Genomic DNA, 11,185 nt, shown 5'->3' with positions numbered 1-11,185 from the left:
ATATATATGCATGCATGCATACTGTACCCATATTTACTCACCTGATATCTGAAAGCTCACATGTGGGCAGCTTCATCTATGACGTATGAATACCCAGACGAAGCTTAAAGACAGACTGATCTGTGAGTTGATTTTGCAGAGCTGTTTTCTGAAAGAGGCTTATTTTTGTCTGTTAAAAGTTACAACTACGCAAAACTACACCGTTATTAAAAGAAAGCTAAGCATAAATAGCTCTTTTTCATGGACAAAACAAATGACGTGCATTGCTTACCAATGCCATATCAGTACCTTCATTTGTCCACAGTGTGTCATCATTGTCATTCCTTTAACCCATTTTGAACCTGTGAAGACGTTTAACTGGTAAAATACCTGTGTTATGTGTTTTAGGACCCTCATCACACTGTGTCAATGAGACAATACAAAATCTATGTTGATAAAGTCTGGATCTGTGTGTAGATGAGTTATGTAACTATATCTTTATCGATTTATTTCTCTTTTCTGTGTCACAAAATCATACACTGCTTGCTGTTCCTACATTAGTTCCTAATTTTAATTTATATTATTTCAGACTTATGGTAATGTTTGTTGTTAAAGTGGTTCAGAAAACCAGCTGACTGAAATATTTCAACAGATTACATTCTTTTCTTGTCCTTTTCCTAAACAGTCCATATTTCCTAAACTGTGTGATTTTGATGTCCTTTTTAGATCAAGTAAAAAAGGTTTCTGTCAGCCATATAGAGGGATTGCCTGTGCCCGATTCATTGGTAACCAGAGCATCTACGTGGAGTCTTTACAGACGCAGGGAGACAGTGAAAATCGGATCACCGGTGAGCAAATGCACAAACCTCGTCACAGACTTGTGTACAATTTGATATGCTAAAAAAAATCCTGAAATTACAGATTAAACGCGTTCATTTTCTTCCTCTCTTTTAGCTGCCTTCACTATGATCGGCACCTCCACCCACCTATCAGATCAGTGCTCCAAGTTCGCCATCCCATCCTTCTGCTACTTTGTCTTCCCGCTGTGCGATGAGGGTCCTAAAGGCCCTCGGCGGCGTCAGCTCTGTAGAGATGAGTGTGAAGCCCTGGAGAACAACCTCTGCTATCATGAGTACAGCGTTGCCCGATCCAATCCCATGATCCTCATGCAGCTTGAGCTCCCCAGCTGCCACCTGCTGCCAAAAACAGGCACACCGGATGCTGCGACCTGCATACGGCTGGGAGTGCCACCAGAAAAACTGGGTTCCTGTAAGTCAATTCTGTGGCTTCTGTGTGTAATTATAAAAGTAAGAAATCATAACAAATACATTCAGCAAGCACATTGTAATATGTCTTATCACTTGGCCTTTTTCAGACAATGAGGTGCATATTATTCATGGCTAGTGCAATTGCATTTTGTCAGACATTTATCACTTTATTGTTTCCTACTGCAGGTTGTTTTGCTGTAACAGTTCTGCTCAGCTCCACACTGAACATAGCTAGGCTTCATGAAAGAGTGGCAAAAGGTCACAGGAAAAGGTCATTGTTTAAAGGGGCATTGCTTGAAGTCATGCTGAGAACACTATCCATGTCAACCCACAGTAATAAGTAACTTTCACAAAAATCTGTAGTACCCCATACAATACAACGGGGTGGGGGTAGGAGCAGACGAGAGGCATGGCTGTGAAGAGAGGATGTGTTGGTGGGGATAAAAGTGACTACAGAAGAGCAAGGAGAGGAGAATGAGCAGGTGGCAAATTCATTTCTGTACAGCCTGTGAGTTCTTAGACTTAAATAAAATTGAAGCAGCATTTTCGAAAAAATCCATAAGATTGCCCTATTTGTCTGTATATATGCAAAATGGGTGAAAATCCATGTAATTTTTGAACAATCCGTACAACTTCACACATACGGAACACCGTCCTCACAGTAAAGCACGGTGGTATTAGCATCATGATGCAGGAATTGGGAAACTGGTCAGCGTTGAAGGAAAGATGGAAAACACAACATGCAGATGATCTTAATTTTACACTCCTCTTTTAAAATGCCAGGTCTTTGTGATGTAAAAAAATGGTTTGCACACCTTAAACTAATAATTTGCATACAACATACTTTACTTTTAAGACATTAGACTTTTTTCACAAGACACCCCAGTCTGACTGCCTTGGTGTGACTTCTGCTGAGGTGGATAAAGTACTTGAAAAACTAAATGAGTTTGGTAAAAATTTAATTTCCCTAAGAAAAGTAAAAGTCATTAAACTGCTCACAATAATCGGGAAATTAAAGTACAAGTACACTCTAAGAAAGGAAGTGTTGAATTTACTTAGCAAAACAGATTCCACCAAACTGAGTTGAGTCAGTTGCTTTACATTTACTCAGCTCATTTTAGTGGAACCAGTTGACATAACTTGGTTAAGTAAATTCAACACTTCGTTTTTTTTTTTTTTAAAGAACTCCTTTCATAATGAGTTCAGTCATATTTAAATTTTTAGCGTGTAACCAGGCGTTACATTTTAAAGTAAAATGATCCTTTTTATGTTTTGAAAGTAACAAAATAAGAGTAAAAGTTATGATTACTTGATAAACTTACAAATCCACAAAAAAATACATAAGTACTGTGTATAAAGTAAATGTACTTAGTTACAATAGACAGAGGCAGTGAGGTGGGTTGAAACCCAGCCCACCCCGATGGGCTTTTGTGCCACAAAGTAAAAGGAAGAGAGCAGCTTAAAGGAACAACAATGTAATATATTATATTTAAGAAAAATAGTTTCATGTTTTTGTGAAAATAAAACTTTAAAGTCAGTTGTTGGTTATCTAAGTTCAGTATAAATACTTGGAGCAATGTTTCAAAATTTGTAGTTTTTAATTTATGAGTTTTTTTTTTAACTGGGTTACAAAATGTGTCTGCTCTGTAGATTATCCTTCAGAGCAAAGCTGCTACAATGGAAGTGGGGCTGACTACAGAGGAACAGTGGCCATCACTAAGTCTGGGAACCACTGCCAGCCGTGGAGCGCACAGTTTCCTCACAGTCACCATCTGTCCCAGGAGTACCCCGAGCTCTGGGGAAGTCACAACTTCTGCCGAAACCCAGGAGGCCAGATGGAGGCGCCATGGTGTTTCACTCTAAATCCTGAGGTCAGACTAGACCTGTGTGACGTCGAGCCTTGCAGTGAGTATCCCAGCACAATAACTGGTTTAGAGTGATGGAAACCAAGCAAAAACTCAATCCAAGCCTTATTTGGATGGATACACAATAGCACTAAGCAGACAATGATGAACACAACACAATTCACAAGTGATTGTAGTTGTTTGTGCCATGGGTTTTTCACAAAAGCTCAAAGTTATCATTCTTGTCTGACCTCATAAACTAATATAAGGTGATCTTTATTAACACAAGACTATTTAAAACAGATTTTAAGATTTTTACCCAAGTTTGTGTTGATTATTATTGATAGTAAAGATAAACTTCAATCTCCACTCAAGCTGGAGAAGTTTCACTAAACTGACTGCATGCAAAAGAAGCAGCAATCGTTTACTTTATTATCACAACTGTTTGTGTCAGAAAAGTTCATCTGAGAGACAAAGGTAAGTGATGAAATCCGTTATTTAGATTAAATTAATTAAATTAAAAGTATACATGATGTTGTATGATATACATTGTTATTTTCCCAATTTTGATGATAATTAAAATTTAGGGCCTAATATTGCTTGAGGGAATGCATATTGGCCTTTCATGCTAAACTTTTGAACTCAGATCATCTTATGATGTAAAATAACAGTTATGGCCATTTTGGTCAAATCTTGAAAACTGTAATGCACTCCCACAAGAAGTTGCGAGATCTTTCGTGATCTCTAAATTCTAGGCACAGAGTTCTATAAAACAACTAAGAGTGCACTGCCCCTCACCGATGGCGTCCAAAACTGGCAACAGCTCCCAGCCCATAAAACAGCTGTTTAATTAACAACAAGCCCAACTGGATCTGTCATAAATTTTCTTTACAATAACTTAATATAATTCATAATTAATGTTAATTTCATACAACAATCATGAAAAAAACAACTGGATGTTATAATAGAAAACAGTATATTGGGTCTAACTGATGATGATCTGAACTAGTCCTGAAGTCAGTGGTTAACTGATTGACTACCAATGATTGAGACATTTTAGCTCGTTGAATAATTATGACTTCAACTCGTTGATGAATTTACAGCTAACTTTTTTAATATAACTGTGTAAATGTAGAAGTACTCGTTACATTTAATTGCAGTGATCATTGTTTAATCTATACCTACACAAAGGTTCAGAATTAATACAAAGAGGTTTTACACAGTAAATATTACAACAACAGGAGGAAGTACCAGCTTGGACTATTTTATAATTAACAGGTTTTACAGGTTTTAAATGTTTATATTATTAGCTTCAACTGGATCACATTCACGTTGATGAAATAATATAATTCTTACTAGTGAAAGGAGGCACATTCTCTCTTCCTTTCTGTTGCTACATCTATAAAAATCACAGCTTTTTGGCATTTTTACATCAATATTCCATAGCATATATACATTCTAACATTACTGTATATTCTAAATATATTAGATGCACTTCTTTATTACATTTTTTGCATAGACACCCCTTACTCAGGGCTATTTAGCGAATATCTACCAAAACACCAAGTTCAGACATTTGTCTGCTTAGCTAATGTAAGTCATTTCTACAGTTAATCAGAAAGTCACGTGAGCAGTGCACATGTGAGGTGTCTTATGTAGCTCTATGATTCTAGTTCCATATACGTAAAACTGAGTTATTATGTTTGTGTTAAGGTTGATTAGCTGAAGAGTCTTATTAAAATGTATCCAGTAGTTTGAGATATTTTACAATCAGATGGAGATAAACAAACACAGATGCACTTTTCATGATTGCAGTTGTCTGCCTTTTATAAGGCAGGAAAAATGAAATAATGGGAGCCTTCTGCTCCATAAGTGTAAAGGGAAAAATGCAAAAGAATGAATTTCCACATTGGGGACTAATAAAGTACCATAAACACTATTATTACAAACTAGCAAACTGTTTAGGTTAAATTCTGCCATAACTGAGATAGGATGTCATTTATATTTACTGATAGAACAGATAATGAAATAGACATTTTTACACTGAGCAAATAACAAAGCAAAACTTAACTTGCTATCTTATCTGTATTTTACTATCAACAGTGCCTCCAGAAAGCCCAAGGAAGGAGATCTTGTTTATTTTAATCCCTGCTGTTTCCATTCCCCTGGTCATTGCTGGCTTCTTTTACCTGGTTTGCAAGTGTCGAAATAAACAAAAGGCTTCAACAGGGACACCGCCGCGCTGCCAGACAAACATCTCACCCAACCAGGACATAGAGCTGTCTCTTCTCAATCAACAGAAACAGCAGGTAACTGTAAAAACTCTCAGCATATCTAAAGATTTCACTTCGAGGGTTCTGGTCCAATTAAAAAACTGACACAAAGTTCACTGAGGAATTTGCATCATATAGCCTGAAGAACTTAAACTTAACCTGAACTCAAAGCGCTTTTTAAAATGTTGAGATTAAACCATCACATCTAGGCAGTGGTGGGCACAGTTCCCCTAAAGCACTAAATAGGGGAACTAATTTCCTGATTAGTGCTTTAGGACTTTTGCTGATTTTAAAATTTATTAGTGGATTAGCACTTGCTAAATTTATAGGCTAAATTTAGAAGCACTAACTGAAGTCTATAAATGTTATTGATCATTAACAACTGAAGGTGAAAGCGGTCGCTCATATTGTTCATATATGCGTCACTTGTCCACTAGTTGACATATTGACGATTTATGAACTCAAATACAGCTGTGGAATGTCAATGATAAGTCTTAAGAGAGCAACATGGCAACATGTGACTCATGTTGTCGTTGAAGAATGTTTATGGGTTGATTGGGTTATTTTAGTGCTTTAGAATTAGCTTTTGCTAAATTTTCAGTGTGTTCGTGCTTTAGAATTAGGGGACCTAAAAATTTGAGTTAGTGCTTTAGGGCTAGTGGGACTAATTTTTAGATTAGTGCTGCCCACCACTGCATCTAGGATGTCAGAAATTTTATTTTATTTGGTTGTATGCTCTTTTGCTTGTATAAACAGTATAAATGAAGTCATCTTGAGGTTACAACAAAAAGTTCAATTTTTTTTGTTTTTGAGGTCTTTGAAACTTTGAGTCGTTCTTGTTCAATCACATTCATAAAAACAAATGTGACATGTTTTTATTGCAGTCATACAATATGTTGACACTTTTTAATGTCTTCATAGCTGCCAGCCAAGCTCCGGGAGATCCACATGTCAGCTGTGAGGTTTATGGAAGCCCTTGGTGAAGATCGGTATGGCACAGTCTACAAGGGGCATTTATACGGCACAGTTCCTGGTGAACAGACCCAAATGGTGGCCATCAAGACTCTAAAGGACAAAGCTGATGCCACTCTGTTTGAAGAATTCCGCCAAGAAACCATGATTCGTTTTCAACTGCAGCACCAAAATATTGTTAGCTTGATCGGTGTGGTCACCAAAGAACAGCCAAACAGCATGATATTTACCTATTCCAGTCTTGGCGACCTGCATGAGTTTCTTGTGATGCGCTCCCCTAACTCAGACGTGGGCAGTTCAGACGATGGTAAAACAACTAAGTCCACACTAGAACAGGCTGATTTCCTCCACATTATCACTCAGATCGCCGCTGGAATGGAGTACCTTTCTAGCAACCAAGTGGTCCATAAAGACCTTGCAGCTCGAAACATTCTGGTCTTTGACAAACTCAGCGTCAAGATTCTGGATCTGGGTCTATTCAGAGATGTTTACTCTGCTGATTACTACAATCTCATGGGAACAAGCCCTTTCCCTATCCGCTGGATGTCTCCAGAGGCCATTATGTACGGAAAGTTCTCCACTGATTCTGACATCTGGTCTTACGGCATTTTGCTGTGGGAGACATTTAGCTATGGTCTTCAGCCGTATTGTGGCTACTCCAACCAGGATGTGATTGAGATGGTTCGCAGCCACCAGCTGTTGTTGTGTCCAGATGACTGCCCGGCTTGGATTTTCACCCTCATGTTGGAGTGCTGGAGCGAGCTGCCAGCAAGAAGGCCTCGCTTCAAAGATATTCACTCACGCCTGCGCTCCTGGGACAGTCTGTCCGTTTATAATGGCCCTGCCCAGACGTCTGGGACCAGCAACACTACCCAAACCAGTTCACTCAGTACCAGCCCTGTTAGCAACGTTAGCATGAGCACAACAAACGCATCGCGTTACACCAGCCCCAAAAAGAGCTCACAATTCAATCAGCCCCAGTTTATGTCAATTAAGGGTCAAATGCACCGGCCAATAATGTCTCCCCAGCTCTTCATCCCTGTCAATGGATACCATCCTTTGCCAGCTTATCCATACCTGCAGAACTTTTACCCCATGCAAATACCAATGGCAATGCCCCAGCAGCAGATGCACCACCCACCACAAGTTAACAAAGCCGGTTCTCACCACAGTGGCAGTGGTTCCACCTCTACAGGTTACGCCACCACCATCCCTTCCAACACCTCAATCACAGAGCGATCTGCGTTACTAAATGACGACTCCAAAGCCAACCATGAAGACTTGGCTGGCAGGGGATCTCAAGAAGAGCCAGTTCAGAACCAAGGCTTTTCAGTGACTGAAACAGAACTGCCCGGTGGCGATGTGAATCCTCAAACAGACGAACAGATAAACAGATCATCCGACACATGAGCGTGGCGCTGTTTAAAGGACAGTAGAGCTGAGCTTTTACTGATCAGCAGAAGATGAAGGGAACAATATAGCAGAAGACTGTTGAATGTTTTTTTTTTTTCATATTTTTGATAGTACTGATGCACTTCACTATCAAGTATATTGTGTGTTTTTTAACCTGTCACACCTCCTGTTTTAATTTGTCTTTTATAATCCCTGTTTTCTAAAGTATTACTAAAGTTTTTTTTATTTACTACAACCAAGTTTGTCTTGTTTTGATAAATTTAAACTTTTTTTCATGTTTTACCCTTCATAATGTCAGCTGTTAATTTTCACCGTTAATCGAGGTACTGAAAGTTTGGAATCTATTTACCCAATACTCATTCTTCTTAAATGCATGTCATATTTTTCAGAGCATGTTGACCTTTTTTATTAAAGGATTGTTGTTTCAAACAGACACTATGTGCAAATAATAATTCCAAACTTTTATATTACAAACTCACAAAGGATTTATCTTCACTGTGGAACAAGTTTTGTGTTCACCCTTTTTTTTTTTTTTTTTTACCTCTTTTTGAATTTTGTTGTTGGGTTAAAATGTTTTGATATGTAAATACCAAATAACCGCATACCAGAATAAAAAGTGAATGATGACAAACTATGAGACATCCACTTTTGTCAAAGATTACCGGTACACTCAGATGTATTTGAAAACTTGCGTTTGAGTTGCTCTTGAAATTTTTTTAACTGAAGCACTGGACTGATTTTAGTGAGACACAGAAAGTAATCATTGGCTGTGCATCGATTACATTACTTTTTTAGGGCAACAAAAATGGCTACAGGTCCGTCTGTTTTGTAGATATTGAAATAAAATTTGATGTTGTAGTAGCTGACAGTCATAACTCATAATCCAAGCACTAAACATTGCACAAAATATAATCTTAGAATGTATTGTATTCAATTTGCAATTATATTTGGGAGTTCTGGATCATTTTTATTCATTAGAAGAAGAGGCATAAATAGCTTTTTAGATGTAGGTGGCAGACTACTTTTCTGGTGTTTAATTGTTGTATAAACTACAGTAACTTATTCATAAACAAAAACAAATTGAAATGTTATTTATTTTGTCAATCTTTTTTAAAAGTGCCAAAATTAAAGTGTAAATGTAATACTCCATGCAAAATCAATATTGTCAGTGTGGCAAACATAAAGTTGTAGATGTTGTGTTATTAACCCACCACAATGGGCACACACTGTGCAGCTGTTGTTTGCTGCAGCCTCCAAAGGTCAGACACTGGACATCGTGGACCACCTCCAAAACAAATTGTGCTCTAAAATTAAATCTATTACAACAAAAGTTCAGTAATCAGATACATGTCAAGCTTACGCATATTTCAAATATGCCTAAATGTGTTGAAAATGCCAAAAATTCAATATTTAAAACTTCTGGAAGCAACAGTACAATTATAGAATTCACATGAAAGATTTTTCCCAAAATCATAAAATCCAACAGCGATAAGAGAAAAATAGCTGCACAAACAGTGTGACGACATACGTTTTTAAATCTAGATTTGAACTTCCTGTTCGAGGGACTGAACTCTAAACTCATTGGTTAAAATTGGGAAATGCTGCGCCACTATTGGCTGAAATAGCTGTCAGTCAATCTTACGCTACCAATACTTTTATCACTGACCTACTGACACAGATCCATGAGTCACTCACTAGCCACCTTGAAAGGGGAAAAATCCAGGGAAGAAGAACAAGGTAGTTGGCAACTTGTAGGTAGGATGTTTTTCGTACCTCATGTTCTCAGTAATATCTCATCTTTCTTTATCCTTCATACGAGGTGGACACCAAGACCAAAGTAATCGATCAGGTGAAAGAAAAGGTATGGCTACATTTAAAGCTTTTAACAAGCATGATAGTTATATACGTGGGGAAATGCCTGTTTTTAACATGGACGAACTCTGTTTAATCGCACGAATGCTGTTTATTATTTCCGTGTTCACGTGTGGGAAAAACATTTTAACGATAAATGATAAATACAGGGTGTTGCTCTTGCTTTTTACGTGGTTTTGTATTATTTTCTGCAGCTGTACGGCTGATGAATCCAGGTCGTGCCTGTCAGAAAAGAATAATTTTATTCAGGCACGTAGTAGTTTAATGCGAGTTCACGGCTTTGCTGGACTGTATTGTGCTAAAGATTTTTGGCGTGGTGTCATAAAACGAGCCAGTGAGTTATTAAGTATAAATAAGCATTGTTGGTAAATAATATATTTGTTTATTTCTTAGCGGCTTTTCACTTTTTAGGGCGTATGAAGGACCCCGCGCGCGCGACCCGCCTGTGTCATGAGTAAGCACAGCTATGATGAGGTCATGTTTAAACTGTAAATGCTCTCATTGTCTTAAGCAAGCCGACACACATCTCTGTTCGTTATGATGGTATTTTAGCCCGAGAACAGAGCAGCCGTAGGCTTACGTTGTTATTGCCACATAGCAAACATTGCATAATGACTGCAGCGAGAGAAATTACCGGCAGAGAGGAGGAGTGGGGTGTTGTTGTGTAATCCGGATACAATGGGAATGTGGGGCAATAGGACGTGATGACGGACGTCACTCCGCCGTGATCCGTATCAGATTGTCTGGATACGTAACGGAGCAGGGGCTGCCTGTGGGACTGTTGCACGTAAAGCGGTAATATCCCCCACCTATTTTTAGACACGCGTGGTCTAAATTTAGTGTTGATGTCATAAGTTGCCTCCTTGGAAAATACAAATGGGAATGGTGTCATTATGTAAGCGGGTTTGCGCAGGTGGCAGTGTTTATTCTGTCATCAAAAAATAAACAAGCCTGATGGTAAGGGCGACGATCTAATGATCTAATAGTGGGAGTCATGAGGCTTAAAACGTGTCCTAACAGCGGGCCAGAACTTGCACTGGGTGTGACTCCGGTACACATTATCCCTGAAGTCAGGGGTCTGTGTGGCTCTGGGACCACAATCCGTTCTTTTTAGCTTTGATCAAAACTAGCATGGATGTATTAAATTTAGGTAGAAAAACAAATGCATTATTTGTTAAGCCACTCTGATAACTTAATATCCTACAAGCCTTTTTAATATATACTTACAGGGGTTAGACAATGAAACTGAAACCCCTGTCATGTTAGTGTGGGAGGTTTCATGGCTAAATTGGACCAGCCTGGTGGCCAATCTTCATTAACTGCAGATTGCACCAGTAATGAGAAGGGGTTATCTGTGGAATCAAAGTGGGCGTGTCACAAGAGTGGGCGTGTCAAACACATGAACACTGTGGGCTACAGACCTACATGACGGTATCCTTAGGTTATGTTCACACTGCAGGCAAATCCAATCCAAATCTGATTTTTTGACCCATCTGACTCGTATCAGATTTTTTTATGACAGTCTGAACGAGACAAATCCGATTTTTCAAATCCGACCCAGGCC

The 11,185-nt window shown here is 38.5% G+C and overlaps 2 protein-coding genes across 4 annotated transcripts in view; both read left to right on the top strand.

Annotated features, from left to right (window-relative positions):
* The window catches only part of ror2 (receptor tyrosine kinase-like orphan receptor 2), a gene marked incomplete at its 5' end in the record, with an annotated part of 47,411 nt that extends 39,028 nt beyond the window's left edge, over positions 1–8,383 (top strand). Inside the window, 5 exon segments of the mRNA XM_014015123.1 lie at positions 706–827; positions 934–1,248; positions 2,898–3,152; positions 5,195–5,400; positions 6,286–8,383. Of these exon segments, the coding sequence (XP_013870577.1) occupies positions 706–827; positions 934–1,248; positions 2,898–3,152; positions 5,195–5,400; positions 6,286–7,746 (2,359 nt within the window). The 3' untranslated portion in view covers positions 7,747–8,383.
* A 1,028-nt stretch (positions 8,384–9,411) lies between these two features.
* nfil3 (nuclear factor, interleukin 3 regulated) overlaps positions 9,412–11,185 on the top strand; it is a 7,634-nt gene continuing 5,860 nt past the window's right edge. The window contains exons 1-2 of one of the 3 annotated variants that reach the window (XM_014015120.1): positions 9,467–9,486; positions 9,569–9,610. The gene's annotated coding sequence lies outside the window, so the exon portion shown is untranslated. Of the gene's footprint in view, positions 9,505–9,568; positions 9,611–10,337; positions 10,417–11,185 lie in introns of those variants that run through there. The other 2 variants (XM_014015121.1, XM_014015122.1) reach the window with 2 other exon arrangements.

The sequence above is a fragment of the Austrofundulus limnaeus genome, unplaced genomic scaffold (assembly GCF_001266775.1).
Source record: "Austrofundulus limnaeus strain Quisiro unplaced genomic scaffold, Austrofundulus_limnaeus-1.0 Scaffold123, whole genome shotgun sequence".
NCBI lineage: Eukaryota > Metazoa > Chordata > Actinopteri > Cyprinodontiformes > Rivulidae > Austrofundulus > Austrofundulus limnaeus.
Note: the sequence above shows the minus strand (reverse complement) of the source record. Positions and strands in the feature narration are given on the sequence as shown.